The sequence below is a fragment of the Platalea leucorodia genome, assembly GCF_965183815.1.
Source record: "Platalea leucorodia genome assembly, chromosome: 16".
Lineage (NCBI taxonomy): Eukaryota > Metazoa > Chordata > Aves > Pelecaniformes > Threskiornithidae > Platalea > Platalea leucorodia.
In genome coordinates, this window is record NC_138838.1 from 8,919,132 (window position 1) to 8,936,508 (window position 17,377).

General features: G+C 39.0%; 1 protein-coding gene across 1 annotated transcript in view; it reads left to right on the forward strand.

Moving 5' to 3' along the window:
* MED13 (mediator complex subunit 13) overlaps nt 1–17,324 on the forward strand; it is a 57,892-nt gene extending 40,568 nt beyond the window's left edge. Inside the window, exons 15-30 of the mRNA XM_082328678.1 lie at nt 97–293; nt 1,511–2,427; nt 3,885–4,052; nt 5,169–5,392; nt 5,908–6,097; nt 6,631–7,096; nt 7,805–8,024; nt 8,672–8,863; nt 9,013–9,236; nt 9,693–9,835; nt 10,059–10,217; nt 10,309–10,494; nt 10,694–10,842; nt 11,088–11,261; nt 12,465–12,565; nt 13,281–17,324. Of these exons, the coding sequence (XP_082184804.1) occupies nt 97–293; nt 1,511–2,427; nt 3,885–4,052; nt 5,169–5,392; nt 5,908–6,097; nt 6,631–7,096; nt 7,805–8,024; nt 8,672–8,863; nt 9,013–9,236; nt 9,693–9,835; nt 10,059–10,217; nt 10,309–10,494; nt 10,694–10,842; nt 11,088–11,261; nt 12,465–12,565; nt 13,281–13,413 (3,843 nt within the window). The 3' untranslated portion in view covers nt 13,414–17,324. The remainder of the gene's footprint in view (nt 1–96; nt 294–1,510; nt 2,428–3,884; nt 4,053–5,168; nt 5,393–5,907; nt 6,098–6,630; nt 7,097–7,804; nt 8,025–8,671; nt 8,864–9,012; nt 9,237–9,692; nt 9,836–10,058; nt 10,218–10,308; nt 10,495–10,693; nt 10,843–11,087; nt 11,262–12,464; nt 12,566–13,280) is intronic.
* Nucleotides 17,325–17,377: the final 53 nt, after the last annotated feature.

Sequence of the window (17,377 nt, forward strand, 5' to 3'; positions counted from 1 at the left end):
CTACTGCTTGAACTTAGTCACGTTTTTTTGAGAAGCGTTTTAATAGCTGAAGTGATCTAACTTACATGCTGATGCTTTACCGTGTCTAACTTCTAGGATTATTCTTATGTTTATAAACCTGAGAATTGTCAAGCTTTAGTGGGATGTTCCATGTTTGCACCACTGAAGACGCTTCCCAGCCAGTGTCTTCCTCCCATCAAACTGCCAGAAGAATGCATTTATCGCCAGAGTTGGACTGTGGGAAAGTTGGATTTACTTCCTCCAGGACCTGCCATGCCATTCATCAAAGATGGGTATGACCTGTGCCACAGATGTTTAAGCTTTGTAAGGTGGTCAGTTATCCACAGTATAGGAAGTACTCCTAGATGTGGGTTTTTTTTGTAAACCTCTAATATTTGTAAAGACACAGTGTGTTTATACAACTGACAAGAGCCTTTAAAAAAATCCTTACAGTTAAACCTTACTGTAAGAGACCGTCTTCTCAAATAGCTTCTTAACTGTGCATACATTTTATTCGTTGTCTCATTTAAAGGTTTCTTGGGGAAGCTTAATGGTGCAAGTCCAGTTTTAATAAGTAATGAAGATGGTAACAATCAAGATAAATGTAAACTTGGGACTTGTTTTTGCGGTGGTGTTGTAGGTACTGCAAGGGCTTAGTAGGTGGTGCTTCTGTTTCTTAAATTATTTTCTTAAATAGCAGTAATCTTGGCTGTATTGGGACTAGGAAAACATTTCCTTTGATTGGAAGCTATGCCCGGTGTGACATTGCCTGGTAACAGCAGTATTGCAGTAGGCATTTCTGTAGTCTGCATTTGGTAGTGATGGTCTTGCTGGCAGTTTTTCTTGAAGAAAATATTTATTCCTCTTTCTGTTCTGCATTAGTAGCTGGTATAAAAATGTAGCCTTCTTTTTGCTTAATCCATTTATTGATAGAATTACATGAATATTAAATCTTAGAGTAAATACTGATGTTGCTTCTATTAGGATCATTCATAAGCAGTATGTTTCCAGGTCACATTAGCCTTATAGGTCTTTGGAGATACTCAGCTGCTTAGGAAAGAAAATGTTAAACGTTTCCAGGTGATACTTTCCTTCTGGATCCAGCTGAATCTGCTGCTGATAGAGCGGTATATTTTCTTAGTGTGTGTCAACATAATGTGTAAATAAAACATGAACAAAAAAAGGTGTCCTTTAGACTCCATAGAACCATACAATTTGTAATTTATTCTGACCACACTTGTTTCCTGGAAGCTTCGTGCAAAGGAAAAGACGAAAGGAGGCGGGGAAAGATTCTTTAACAGTGCTGTCAGTGGGAGTCCTGCAAAGTCATTTAGAACAAATGCTCTTGAAGTTCCTTAGGGGATGAAAATCTTGCTGTGGATTATGACAGACTAGTTTAGAAAAGCAAATGTTAATTAGGAAGGTCCTTCTTTAGAAATTTGAGACTTAAACTTCAAAACCAGTATGTTGTGTACTTAAAGTATTTCCTTCTTCTTGTGGCTGCCATTAGTGATGGAAGCACTATGGATCAAGAGTATGGCCCTGCATACACACCACAAACTCATACTCCGTTTGGGATGCCACCAAGTAGCGCACCTCCCAGTAACAGCGGAGCTGGAATTCTCCCTTCTCCTTCCACCCCTCGTTTCCCGACTCCTAGAACACCAAGGACTCCTCGAACACCTCGTGGAGCTGGTGGACCTGCAAGTGCACAGGGTTCAGTCAAATACGAGAACTCTGATTTATACTCACCAGCTTCCACACCATCGACATGTAGACCGCTTAATTCTGTTGAACCTGCAACTGTGCCTTCCATTCCAGAGGCACACAGTCTTTATGTGAATCTCATCCTCTCAGAGTCTGTAATGAATCTCTTCAAAGACTGTAACTTTGACAGCTGCTGCATATGTGTTTGCAATATGAACATCAAAGGTGCTGATGTTGGAGTTTACATTCCTGATCCAACACAAGAGGCCCAGTATAGGTGTACCTGTGGTTTCAGTGCTGTTATGAATAGAAAATTTGGCAACAGTTCTGGACTGTTTCTTGAAGATGAATTGGATATTCTAGGACGTAATACGGAGTGCGGCAAAGAAGCAGAAAAACGCTTTGAAGCTCTCAGAGCTACTTCTGTTGAACATGGCAGTGGAGGACTGAAAGAACCTGAGAAACTGCCCGATGAGTTAATACTGTTGCTGCAGGATCAGTGCACCAACTTGTTCTCACCATTCGGAGCAGCAGATCAAGATTCCATTCCCAAAGTTGGTGCAGTTAGCAACCTGGTACGTGTAGAAGAAAGGGATTGTTGCAATGACTGCTACTTAGCCTTGGAACATGGACGGCAGTTCATGGACAATATGTCAGGAGGGAAAGTTGATGAAGCACTTGTGAAAACTACTTGCTTGCACCACTGGTCAAAAAGAAATGGTAAATATTGAAAACGGATTATTTTCTACTTGTCCACCTATGATTTTTTTTTTTTAAGGTTCATTTTTTGTGTTTTTCCTTTGTGAATATTGGATACTTAAGACTGTTTTTCCACCTGCATGCTTGTATAAACTCCTATTTTAACAGTGTTCAGAATAGCCATTGCTTTTACATTCCGTGCTGGTACCATACACCAAGCAGAGTACAGGCCTTGGCTACCATCAACTGTAAATTCCTAACATAAATTTGAAGTGTAACGTCAGACCACAGTAACTGTCCACAACACTTCACTAGGACTATTCTTTTAGAGCAGCTTTTGGTGACTGCATCTACGGAGGCTCTGTGGAATGAGTGTACATAGAAAGTGTAGGTGGTTCAAATGGTGACTGTATTGTCAAGGCTACTGTGGCAGAATTAAACAAGATTTATGATTCAGTTGCCTTCCCCCCCTTCTGGGGGGGGGGGGCGGTAGTTTAATGGCATGTGTGGCAAATAAAGCATTATTGTAGCCTTCGCTCTGTGTTGGATCTGCCAGAGATCCTTGGATATTTCCTTCTAGGGCCTGACTAATGATATACTGTCTCATGGAATACCATTTATTCTGTGTATTTGCATACTTCTCCTCTCGATAATAGTCTTTTCAAGTAGCAACTCTAGCAGGGTGAACAGTGAAATATGAAACTTTGATAGCAGTTAGCTGCGATTCATAGTTGTTAATGAGGATGAGGAGGACTAACAGTAAAACACAGCTAGGATTCTGTGTATCAGTGGGGGATTAAGTTTAAAAGCCCAGGCTATAGATAAATCAATGTTTTCAGGCACCCAGGAGAAGACTCAGTGTTACTGTCAGCTCGGTATTTAGGATAAGAAGACGTAAAAATACTTCTAAATGGAAGGCTATGAAATTATAGCCATACCAAATTGTGTGTCAGCTTTTTATTCTTAAGCACTGTACATTAAATGGCATAGTGGTGGCAAGCTTGATGAAGTGGGCTGTCACTGTTTTGAGGCTTCCCTCAACTTCTATGAAGTGAGCACTGGGTGGCAGTCTGTTTAACCTTCCTTTATTTGGAGGGAAAATCCTGTAGTTTAAGGGTTGTACAACTTGTTTGTGTGGGGTTTTTGTTTTGGTTTGTTTTTTAATTTTAGGGCTTTTCCCCTTAGTTTAAATCATAAGATGGTAAGGCTTTTAAGGGAAAAAACTCTACAGAAAAAAATAATAATAAAAAAAAAATCCATCTGTGTTTTTTATGAATGGCTGAGAGGGGAGGAGGGAGAACCCTAAATCTGTGTGCTTAACTTTCTGTATCATGGCCTTTGGGTGGCCTGCTTGTATGTTTCAGAAGAGTGTGACCTTGTTTGAAATCAAGGTGGCTTAGGATTCTGGGTTGTTTGTGGAGGGCTTTATTTTATCCTGTTGTTGTAGTAGGCCTTGACAATTTTTTTTGTCCTTTCAGTTGTGGATGTGAGCATGCAGTGTTCCCAGGACATCCTTCGTATGCTCCTCTCGCTCCAGCCAGTTCTTCAGGATGCAATTCAGAAAAAGCGAACGGTCCGGTCTTGGGGTGTGCAAGGCCCCCTCACATGGCAACAGTTTCACAAAATGGCTGGCAGAGGCTCTTACGGTAAACTGCTGCGTAGGCTCCTGTCTGTTCATCTCTACTTGATCCGGCCACCAAACCTCAGTGTCTGGATGCTGTTCAGCCTATTGGAATTCTAAACAGCATTTGACCTTTCTTTAAACTAGCGAGAGCTATTAGACAGGGGAGAATTCTTCTCTTTAGAAAAACAGAAAATATTTATATTCCTTAAAACAGTAAATGAATTAAAGATATGTGCATTTAAAACTAACAGCTTCAATTGCACTGTTTATATATACTGGACACTTTTCTCCAAGTGAGGGACTGAAATTGCAAAGATGGATTTAATGGTAAAAACAGTAATTGCTCTGGGTTTTTTTTTTCCCTCTTTTTTTTCTCAAAAGAATTACTCCACTTTAATTACTCTAAAAATAGCGTAGTTAAAAATACTAGCTTTGAAATGCTTGAAAAAGTGTGCTTTATTGCTCAGTAGCTTCAGAACTGTGTTGAAGATTTGAGGTTATCCAGTGTGTTGTCTATGATAAATATTTGGAGTGGCCAACACCTGATGCACGTTTACAGATACAAGGTAAACTTTGTGCACTCAAGATTTAAACTGACCTCATTAGCATATGAGATTGATTTACCACTACGTAGAAGAGTGACCTTTCACCAGCAGATCTTTTGTAGCTATTTTTAGAACATGGTAATTATACATTTAGGGTACATGTAAATGCATGGGTTTAACTTTTTTTTTTTTTCTTCCTTCTGTGGTCCTTTACATATCTGCTTAGACTATTTACGTTTCTTCCCCCTCTTTTTGATCACTCTGTGGGGAAGGCTTCCTGGACACTAAAGGTCTGTTCCTGATTGTCTGTATACTGATAGAAATATTAAGCAACCGTGGAACTTCTTCTTGAGGCCCTGAGAGATTTCACATAAAAATAATTAGCTGATGCGTTTTTGCAGAGGGTTGGATCATACATGCAGGTTTTTCATTAGTATCTGTTAAAAGGAGAACTATTCCATTTACAAGCAGTGCTACTTCCTGTTAGATGCCAGGAAGGCCAGTGTGTTTTTCTATTCATGTTTCCTAGAAGCAGGGTGTTTAATTTTAAGCTTTCTGCTTAATATATTGGAAAACGTGTCTTGCTTTTCCAGGAACTGATGAGTCCCCGGAACCACTGCCAATCCCAACATTTTTGTTGGGATATGATTACGATTTTCTGGTGCTGTCTCCGTTTGCTTTGCCGTATTGGGAGAGGCTGATGTTGGAACCTTACGGATCTCAAAGAGATGTTGCTTATGTTGTGGTATGCCCTGAAAATGAGGCTCTGCTGAATGGAGCAAGAAGCTTCTTTAGGGATCTGACTGCAATATATGAGGTACATTATTTATGGCAGTTAGCAGTGAAATGGATTTTTGAAAGACTGTTTTTAATACGTACTCATAACTACTTATCAGGCTTGTCTCAGATGATATAAATGCTTGCACAGAATGCTCTCTCAGAAAGCTGCTAGAAAGGATTTTAGGAATGGGCACTTGGAAGATAAGGGTTGTTCATGTTGCTCACCATTCCTTTTAGTAATAGCTGTTTTGAGAGTCTTTATCTGATAAACGCCACTCAGTGGTAAAACTCCGTATTACCACTTTAATTGTTTTAGCTACATTTAATTAATTAATTAAATGCATGTATTACTTGGATTGTGATTAAGATTAGAGTAGATGATGTATCAACCTGTTTTTCTTGCATTTAGGAAAACCTGAAAATAAACCATAAAATCACTATTAAATATTTCATACTGGTGTAGTATTCTAGAATTAAATGTTACTGATATTTAACAGTTTTTAAGGCTTACAAATTCCTTATCTTGCATCTTCTATTTTACCTTCTTTGCAGTCATGCAGGCTTGGTCAGCACAGACCTATCTGTAAGTTATTGCCTGATGGGATCATGAGAGTTGGACCTACTGCTTCAAAGAAGCTTTCTGAGAAGCTGGTCACAGAATGGTTCTCACAGACAGCTAACACCAACAATGAAGCGTTTTCCAAACTTAAACTATATGCCCAAGTTTGCAGATATGAGCTGGGTATGAATTGGTTTTAGTGTTTCTTATTTCATACAATTACCACTTACTCCATTCCAGTAGAGGAGAAGAAATTGTTGCATTTATTCATTGAGTCTTATTGTTTGTTGCAGCTTTCTGGTTTTAAGCTGGGGGGGGGGGGGGGGGCGGAATTCCAAACTCCCAATATATTTAAATGTGTGCTAAAATGGCTTCTTCTCATCTAGCAGTATCTTTAGGAAACGGCAGTGTTGCTGCCTGACAGGGACTTTGGTTGTCTTTTTGTATTGGTGACTGAAATTCTGAAGCAGTGATTTATAGCAATTCAACATGGCTGAAAAAAAAAATATTTTTAAAATAGATTTCTGGATATTTCTGAAAGAGTCTTAATGAGAATACTGGAATTTGAAAATTTAATACAGATATTTTAGTTTGGGAGGTAAAATGTATGCTAAGGGTTTGCTCTCCGTTTTGTTAAAACTATAAACTTGCATAGATGAAGTATGCTTAAAAACAGCTGCAATATAAAATTTACACTTTTTTTTTTCTGGTTTTAGGTCCTTATCTCGCTTCTCAGCCTTTGGACAATTCTTTACTTTCCCAAACAAATCTGGTCCCTCCCTCCAGCCAGCCGGCATCTGCTCTGCCTCCAGCGACAGCTAACGCTGGGAATCCTAACACACCGTCGTCTGCTCCTGCAGCTCCCACCAGTAGTACTATGACGGCAACATCAAACAGTGCCATGTCTTCTGCAGCTACTACAGCTAATTCAACGCTGACTACCACTGCCCCATCATCCTCTTCTGCCAGTATAGGCAGTGGGATACCAACAAGCAAGCCTTCTTCGTTTCCGCCTTTTAGCAGCATGAACAATACCACTTCTGCCTCCCTGCCCGCTCAGGCTGCAACAGTCCAAAACGGGCAAACAGGAGGACAGCAGCAACAGCCAACACTGCAAACAGCAGGGATGTCTGGAGATACTGCTTCAGCGCCTGCACAGCCCCATCCAGAGGTTTCTGAAAGGTAATGAACTGCAGAGTCAAACCTGCTTTGGCTAAAAAACAAAAACAAAAAAACCCAAACAAAACAAACAAACAAAAAAACCCACCAAAAACTCAGCTCAACTAATGTAAACCTATTAATGCCACTCTTGACCCCTCAAGAAAAATCTTATATTTCTTTTCTAGTCACCAGGCTGCTTTTTAGGGGGAATGAGAGTTCATTCATGGTGGAGCTGAACTTTTTGGTTCCAGTCTTAGCTGCAGTTCTAACTGCATCTCAGTGTCTGCTGTGGTACAAAAATAAATTTTCTCTTTTTTTCTTCTCTCTTAAAGAGAAAAAATTCACCGAACTACTCACTTCTGTATTTTAAAGGTGGTGGTGGGGAATAGATAACTGGTACCATCTTAAAGTTCTACTTTCTGTTATCAAAGTTATAGTAGTAAAGACAGCTCTTACTGAGCGACTGACCTTGTAAGTATTCTTGTTCCCCAGCTGAAGCAATAGAACTATGTGCTGTTGAGCCTCTGTAATAAAGGCAGCTAAAGAAAAGACAAGCAATACTGAGTTGCTGATAAACTCACATGCAGAAATGAAATAAAAAGACTGTTGTTTACACCACAGTTGACTCAAAGGTCTTTAATATTTGGCAATCTGATCTTAGTTTTAAAGTAAAAATAAATCATTATAAAACTCAGCTTTTTGTAACTGGTTTCAAAATTTCATTTCCAGCACTATGGATCGTGATAAAGTCGGAGTCCCTACAGATGGAGATTCACATGCTATCACCTATCCGCCTGCAATTGTAGTTTACATAATTGATCCTTTTACATATGAAAAAAAGGATGAGAACAGTAGCTCATCTAGTTTGTGGACACTTGGACTTCTGCGCTGCTTTTTAGAGATGGTTCAGGTTCTTCCTTCTAACATCAAGAATATAATTTCTGTGCAGGTGAGCCAACGTTTATAGAAATGTGCTGAACAAAGTAGCTTTGGCTTTGGCTGTGTTTTGGAGGCGATAACGCCCTCAAGGTGAAAGTTTCATTTGCTTTGTAAACATTGCTTACAGTTCTACAGCTGTTAAATCATGAAGATTATTGTTTTTAGAGCAGTTTGGGTGTTATTAACCAAAGCCAAATCCCATAGTAGATTCCAAACTCATCAGTCTTATCCCCGAGGAAATGTAGTGGCCCACTCCAATAACGAGTGAAGTACGGGAAAGCTGCTTGTGCCATCACTGGAATCTGTGCTGCCAGCCTGACCCTGCTGCGCTTTAGACGGCGCTCCTTCCTGATGGGCATCCAGCTGTAATGCTGTCAGCAGCTGCAAAACTAGTTAACAGAGGGCCTCTTTTTGGAGGAATAATTAAGATTCTCTTCTAAACAAATTCTTTTTTTCTCTGAAGAAAATTTCAATGAGAGTAATTGCTTGAAGTCCCCTATAGCTTTGGAAGAAGTGGCAGGAGAGATCCAAGAACCAGAGAAATTTGATTGTAAAGTAAAATTCTAAAAGCAGCGTACCCAAATACTATCTCAAAAGCCTTTTAATCTAATGATGAAACAGTAATTATTTTTTTCCCCCCTCTGTAATCTGTTCCAGATTGTCCCATGTCAGTACCTTCTACAACCTGTGAAACATGAAGACCGGCAGATTTACACTCAGCATTTAAAATCTTTGGCATTTTCATCTTTTACTCAGTGTCGGAGACCTCTTCCAACTTCCACCAACGTGAAAACGTTAACTGGCTTTGGCCCAGGTTTAGCCATGGAAACTGCTCTTAAGAGCCCTGATGTGAGTGGTGTTAACGTGGTTGTGTAAATATGCAGATCGGGGAAATGTCCCTGTTTATTAAATCATTGGCATCTTTCACATTAACTAACTAGAGTTCTTAGGAATAATTGCTTCCCAAAACTTCATTGTCTGTTCTGTCATCTTTATAGAGACCTGAGTGTATTCGCCTATACACCCCTCCTTTTATACTGGCACCTGTAAAGGACAAGCAAACAGAACTAGGAGAAACTTTTGGAGAAGCTGGCCAGAAGTATAACGTACTTTTTGTAGGCTACTGTTTGTCTCATGATCAAAGATGGCTTCTTGCATCCTGTACAGATCTCTATGGAGAACAGTTAGAAACTTGCATAATTAATATTGATGTACCAAACAGGTAAGAATGAAACTGTTAATTTAATTTTTAGCATGTATGTCTTCTTTCATTCCCCTGAAGAATTAGCTTGTTTATGATGCTGTAAGAATAAGTCTGACTTTTGTAGACTCACTATATTGCAAAACTAGCTAAAGCAAATGGTTATTTTCCGTATCATGTGCATATTGTTTTGAGTTAAATTTCTAGAAGAATGTTACTTGGTTTCATGTGATTCCTGAGTGTGTTTGTATGTGTGTTCATACTCCTCCCCCCCGCCCCGGCTTTTGATGTCAGTGTTAGAATGTGATCGATTAAAAAAAGCCAAACAAACTGAAGTTACAATTGATGTACTACAATACTAATGTTCTTGGGTCCTGTGAATGTTCAGGTTAATGCAAATAAGAAGTTCCAAACATGGCAATAAAAACTTGTTGCAGATGGATTCTAGCTTTGTTTTCCTGTCTTTGTTAATTGTAGAGCTCGCAGGAAAAAGGGCTCTGCCCGCAGACTTGGTCTTCAGAAACTCTGGGAATGGTGCTTGGGACTTGTGCAGATGAGCTCTTTGCCATGGAGAGTTGTAATAGGCCGTTTGGGAAGAATAGGACACGGGGAATTAAAAGGTAATGTTAGCATTTTTAAGAGTCTAAAACTTGATTTGAAGCCTTCATTTTTCAGTAATATAAAGTGCCTGTCCCTGTTTCTGGAAGAAAACCTAAATAATTTTAGAGTTCCTTTGTATGTTTGAAACTTAATAGACGCGAACCCACACTGTTATAGGTCAAGTATGTATTTCTGCAGCAAGCACCGTTCTTCTAGACAAACCTATATGCTTTATATCCTCAGACTGGAGTTGTTTGCTGAGTCGCCGAAACCTTCAGTCCCTTAGTAAGAGACTAAAAGACATGTGCAGAATGTGTGGTATCTCTGCTGCAGACTCTCCCAGCATTCTCAGCGCTTGTTTGGTGGCAATGGAACCGCAGGGGTCCTTCATTATTATGCCAGGTATTTCAGAAACTCTTTCTCTTTTCTGGCAAGGGAACTAATAGTTCAGGTTTAGCAAAACTAAGGAAATACTTGCTTTTTTTTCCCAAAGATTCTGTATCGACCGGCTCAGTATTTGGACGCAGCACCACTTTAAATATGCAGACGTCTCAGCTGAATACCCCACAGGACACATCATGCACTCACATACTTGTGTTTCCCACATCTGCGTCTGTGCAAGTAGCATCGTCAACTTATACCACTGAAAACTTGGATCTGGCCTTTAACACAAACAATGGTTAGTAGATTGGATTTATTCTTGTAAAAACAAACCAACCAAAAAAAACCCCCTTGTCACTCCCCCTATAATAAGAATGAGACTGTTTATTCTAATGAACCACAGGATTTATATGGAAAATCACTTGATTTCAGAATGTGTTGTCATCTCCTGTACGTAAGGAAACTATAGAAATTCACTGGTCTTGTTCTTTTTCAAGATGGAGCAGATGGAATGGGAATCTTTGACTTGTTAGACACTGGAGATGATCTTGATCCTGATATTATAAATATTCTTCCTGCATCCCCTACTGGATCCCCTGTACATTCTCCAGGGTCCCACTACCCCCATGGAGGTGATATGGGCAAGGTAACTATTAGAGTAAATACAGAGTTGTGTGCGTGTGTGGTGTTCGTTTTTCTCCATCCGCTCATTTCCTTTTGTGGAATGAAAGGTTCCTATGAAATGTCTTGAATCAATTGGATATTGGATTCTCTTTGCAAGATTCTTGTAACACGTGGATATTTCAAAATGCTTTGTGTTTGGAAAGCTACAGATAATTTCTATTAAGTTTGTGCTCTCCTAATATTAAACCATTGCCTGTTGTTTTACAGGGTCAAGGTACAGATCGATTGCTTTCAACAGAATCTCACGATGAAGTAACAAATATACTGCAACAGCCATTGGCCCTTGGTTATTTTGTGTCAACTGCCAAAGCAGGTCCATTGCCTGACTGGTTTTGGTCAGCGTGTCCTCAAGCACAAAATCAGTGTCCCTTGTTTCTTAAGGTACCGTCACTTCAGCAGGCGTACAGCCGCCTTCCTGGACAGTGTCCTAGAGAATTGTGCAGGGATCTGAATTATGAGAACTGCTATGTTTAAAACAAAGTTGGTGCATGCCTCTTGGAACGTGTCTGCTTTTGCTTCAAGAGAGGTCGGGTTTTAAATTTTTGAGCTTTGGCTTTTTAGGTTCACTTTTTTTAAGGGAAGAAGAACGATTAATGGAAGTAGCAAATGTTCTGAAGGGTTCTGCTCTTCTGATGGTTTCTTCGCGGTAGTCTGGACTGCTTTCTGTTTCTGGCTTTGTGCTACGGTATTTTGTAAGAATAGGTTTAGTTTCTAGACAGATCTCTGGTTAATGTTTGACTCCCGTGGGGACTGGTGGTAGAGAGGGAAGTATACAAGTGTAATGTAATATCTCATTTACACTGAGTAAAAGAAAAATAATAAATAAACCTCTTTATGTATTGCACAAAGCATAAAAGCTAGGTTTTCCATGTTGGCTGTTGCCAAGTGATAGTCATTGTATCATCTGTCTGGATGTTGTCTGATCTCCTTATCTTTTTATGGCACAATCAAGACATACTTGGCACATTTAAGGCTATACATTAGTATACAGGGAAACTTTTTGTATGAACATTATTAATTTTTTACTTAAATTAGCATCTCTAATACTGTGCTTTATTTTCTAATGATACCGATACATCTTCTTCAGCCTTATTTGTGTCTGGATTAGCAGTTCCTCTTGGCCTAAGCTCAGCTGTGGCTTTGGTATAAGACATTTTTTTGAACAGAGGATTTATTATTTACCCTAAGCAGCTCTATACATGGAATATAAATAGACCAGTTTTATGGAAAGCAACTGAACTTTCAAGTCTGTATATTACTAGGCATCTTGGGCTACTTGAGTTGCTTTTTTAATAATCACTTAATGTAGGCAAAGGGATTTAGAAAAAAATTCCTAAGATGTATTACACTACTAGCACTGTGCTTTTAGGAGAGATCTGAGTGCATTTCCTTTATATTCTGATAATTCCTGAACTTGTCGATGGCCTTAGGGATAAGATTTGTTTTGGCTTGTGTGTCAGGGAATAGAAGGTGACTGCAAGGTATGGGTCAACAGTAGAGGGAAGGAAGCAACAGTACAGAGGGAAGAAAATACGCTGTAGTTGAACCAGGCAATAACTGCTGGCATCTTTCTTCCTTTCTTAGGCCTCTTTGCACCTCCACGTGCCTTCAGTGCAATCAGACGAGCTACTCCACAGTAAACACTCCCATCCACTTGATTCTAATCAAACTTCTGATGTGCTCAGGTATTTATGATTGATCACTTGCAAAAATACTGTGCATTTCATTTTTAATACTGCTGCAGTGAAGCTAGACTTGTTTGGTTTTTGTGCTGTTAGTTTTTTCTTTGTGCTGCTGATTATCCTTAGTACATCACAGATACAATATCAATTGCTGTGCTTTGAGTAGTTAAAAGGTGGCTTTATCACAGAACACTGCAATTAAAAACAAACATCTCGAAGCCCTTCTTTAACTAATCAATGTTGATTACAACTGAAAATATTTGAAAGACAATGAATTCCTCAAGCTAAAAGAGAGTTTGAGGTGTAACACAGAAGATGGTGCATAAATGAGAGGAAGATAATTACAGCTAAGCCAGAATCTTGCATGGCAATCTTGTGGGAAAACTGAAATGCTGAAGTACCAGAGTCTGAGAGACTCATGTAAACACAGGACACTTGTTGAGAAAACGTCAGATTTTTCCTTAGTGGTTTTTTTTTTTTTTAAAATACGTGACCCTCTTGACGTTAATTAAGCATAGACAGTTAAAATGACAGTTTTCCACCGAAAGAAAGTTTAGCTTTGAACTGCTTGAAATAATTCTGAAGGCATGTTATTTCAGAATGTTGGCAAACGTATTTTATGTTTTTAATACCAAAGAAACTGGATGATATTAAACGCGGACTGTAAAATACGGGTGAGAGAATCTCTTGGCCTGATGGAAGCTTGTTTGCTTTTCAGGTTTGTTCTGGAACAGTACAATGCACTCTCCTGGCTAACCTGTGATCCTGCAACCCAGGACAGACGGTCATGTCTCCCAATTCATTTTGTGGTGCTGAATCAGTTGTATAACTTTATCATGAATATGCTGTGATCTTCATCTGAATTTTGCAAGACAAAAATGAGGAAAAGGGATATTTCACTGCAGGACTAAGTTATAATTCTTCTCAGTGCAAGTTGTTTGTGATGGGGTATGAATCTTGTTACTTCCAGCAAATATTGTTTTGACTTGAGAGGGGCACCTATCGCCCCGCTGTCTTTGAGTCATCAGCTACGGGGGACACTTTAGAATGATGATCAGAAAGTGTATTATAACATTTTTAGTAGCAAAATTAACCATTTTTCCCCAACCACAGTATTTGTGAAGAGTAATGAGCCATAGTACCCAGTCATGGTTAATGAATATTAAAAGCATGGAGATGAGAAGAAACATGAGGAACAATAAGTTTCAACCTATGGCTTTGGAACATCAAGATGTTCTTGTATTGGATTATAGTACCTAGTATTCAAAAATGCCTGCATCTCTTATTTATTGTAAGTTTTTAAATGTATAAATTGTCTTATATTTCTTAACCTCTTTTATAAAAATTTTCCTAGAAGGTTTATACTGCCTTCTTGCTTTAAAGCAATTGGTCTAAAATATATGTAATCGTCTTAATTAAAAGTTGCAGTAGGTTGCTTTTAGAGTATTATTTTTTTGTAAGGGGTGGGTGGGGACAGTAAATTTGTATTGTCTTGATGTACAGTTTAATGGGGATAGAGGGGTTAATGTCCATACCATTGTGTGTGGGGGATTTACAGCTAAGCTGTAGTTGCAGAGTACATGTACAGTAATGAAGTTCACTGTGTTTATATAAATTGAAAAGGTACCGGGTCTTACAGCATTTTATATCACACCTTTACAGAGTAACAATGGCAATATATAAGTGATATTGTAGGTGGTTTAACTTGTAGTGAGAATAAAATGAATAAACTCTTCAACTGAAGTTTGTGTTATGGTTCAGGGCTGTGGCTAGATTCTCAGATCTATTTCCAGTATACGAGTTTTAATATTACAAGAATATCTATTGTGCGTTGTCGTTACCTAGATATTCTTGGCACTGTGGTGACTGCGTTGTTTTCTTCCACGTTTGCGATAAAACATGAATCTGATACGGAACGCACAGAAAACTCTGATCTTATCCAAAGTCTCCTGTAAGGCTGAAATTTAGCCCAGCTCTAGCCATTTTACAAACGCAAAAATAGTCAATCTTGACTTTAAGATTGGTGTGTGTTTAACGAAAATGTGGTGTATATAGATTCTCAGTGAATTCTGGTATTCAGATTTTATTCCACTAGGAAAAAACAGCACGAAACCCTGAACATTTTCCTTTTTAATGTATTTTTGGCACTGTGGTGAAGGTCCCAAGTATCAGTGTATGGCCTTCCCCATATCCCCTTTTCAGGCTCTGGCTGGGGCATGTGCCAAGGAGGCTTAGCCCTCTCTAAGGAAGGGACTGACAAATCACAAGGCTTTCGTAAACGTCTCCCTCTGTCTACAGTCACCATTTTTTCTCAGTAGTTTCCTTCCTCTCTCCTAGCACATGCCAAATGTCTGATGCCGCTCTAAAATAGCCCCTACGGGTGCTGAAGAGCAACTGCATATGCTTTTTCTGGGTTCCTCATCTGACTGCCAGATTAAAAACTTAACTCCTGCAGTGCTCACGTGAGCCTGTTGCGATAACCCGTGTCCTGGGTCTTAATACTGTCCGTCTTGCTGGTTTAAACCTTTAAAAGAGCAAGTTTTAAGATCCATTTGTGCACCCGCTGTTAATCCCCTACAAGGAAGAATTCGCTTGCATTTACAAAACTTACTGTGTTAATGAAAATCATGTTTCGTAAATGCAAAATACCTGCTTGAGGTCATCTTTCATATAAACAGTCTCACTGAATCATGTATATACAATAATAGCAACTTTTTTGGTTTTGTATAAAGAAGTTGTACAATTGGTGATGAAAATTTTCAGTCATTTCTTCAAAATAACATGAGTGCAATCAGAAGCTAGCATATTTTGATAAATAGAGTTAAAAACTGGGTCTGTCCATTACTTTATGTTGATAATGGTAGTGCACCGCAGATTAAACAGCACATTTTTGTCTTACAGAAGGTTTTTTTTTCTCATTTGGCTGAGATTTTTGAAGTGGAAAAGTGCTCCTAAAACTGGAATTTTCAAAGCATATGTCCTATATGTCCTATCTTTTTTTTTTTTCCCCCCCTTTTTAAAGCTTTGTTGCTAAGTGGTCATTTTTCACCCTGGCTCCGTTAGCCAAGTTCCAAGGGCTGGGTTTTGCTGTGGCTTGCTTTGTGTTAAATCTGACTTGTATTCATAAAGGTAAGTGAATCAGCTGCCTGAACATTGGTGTAACTGTATTCTGTTACCTGGACCACAGCCTTTCCTGTGAAACTCTCCAACTGTGAAAGCTGCCAGTTTCCCACTCCCCCCACAAATGCCATTAAAGTAAATTTTAATATTATAACCACTAGAAAAGATTAGGAGGGCCATTTCTGGAGTGATAGTCACAGCCGGCAATGTACATATCAAACCTGCCAGCACCATGGAGCCAACTACTATGTTGGGCATACCTATTTGTTAGCTACTTTCATTTAAGTATTTTAAGTGCACATAATAGCTGGTTTATAAATAAAATTGTCACAATCCAATAACTTGGGTTCTTTAGCAAGTACAAGGTCAAATATTTGAAAATTTCAGCTCTAGCTTCTCAAAATGATGTTGCAAGGCAGTATTGTTCCTGGCAGTGCTCTGTTAAGTAGCTGTGGAGGTTTCTCTCCTAAGTATCCAATGAAAGAATAATCTGAGATCCTTCCATTCCGATTAAAAATATGTATTTTAACCTAGCTATTACTGTATTTAAGCCATTTTAGTCACCTTTGACTCACTGCTATTTGAATTAGATTTCTGAAAACCCTGTTGCTAGACCAGCAGGCCACCAATTGTACTTGCAAACAACCCTTACATTTTAAAGTAGCTGTAACGTTTAGATCTTTCTAACATTTTCTGAAATAATTAAATATAAATGAATTTATATTTAAATCCTCAGCTATGTTCTTACTTAGCTGTCAGTTATGGCGCAGATTATTGTATTTCTATATTTACCTCCGTTGGTAATTTTAACTTCATGTGTTGTTATGAAGACTTGCAGATGTCTTTAATCAAGCACTATTTGTTAATACTGTAATATCAAAATATTATGTCGCGTTATTTTAAAGCTTTCAAAAATAAGAGTAAAATGTTTTAAAAAATGCTATTGCACCATATAATTTGCTGCACAACAGTATGGCACAGCATATCAGTCTGTTTTGATAGTAATGCTGCATAAACGTTTTGATCTGGGTTTCTTTTGAGAATTCGTTAATTAGGTGACATTGTATGACATTACCGTCTCGACAACCTCCAGCTGGGAAGGTTCGTTTTTTTTGGTGGTCTTTGTTTTGTTTTAGTAAAGGACCCAGGACTATGCTTCATACTTAAAGGGTTGGGGTTTTTTTAATTATTATTATTATTTGTGGGTGTACTTTTTATTTTCAGTGGAGTAAAGCTTACTTTACAGTAGAACTGGATTTGGGACCTACCACAATCCTCAGGGTCACTTTTTCAGGCTGTTACTCATCTAGCTTTAGGTTTTTCCGAGCGAACTGGACGTGCGGACCTTGCAGAGCGACCCGTGGCCTCCTCACTGGACATGTCGCCTTCCCCGCCCCTGCCAGCGCGGCCGGGTCACGCCGAGGGAGCTGTCCCACCTTCTCACACAGCCGCCACACGCCATGGGCCAAGTCGTCGTATTTATCGTGACAAGAAAAAAAAATAAATAAAAGCGATTAAGGAACAAACACTATTGCTGCCGAATGCCATAAACACTGAGTTGTACAAATTGTGATTGAGGAAATGAAAAAGGTTTATACTTTTTAAAAAAATTTCAAATGGAATAAATTATTCATGAAGCCTTGATTGTGGTGTCGCGTTATTTACAGCGGGCGGGGGAAAGGGGCGGGGCCGCCG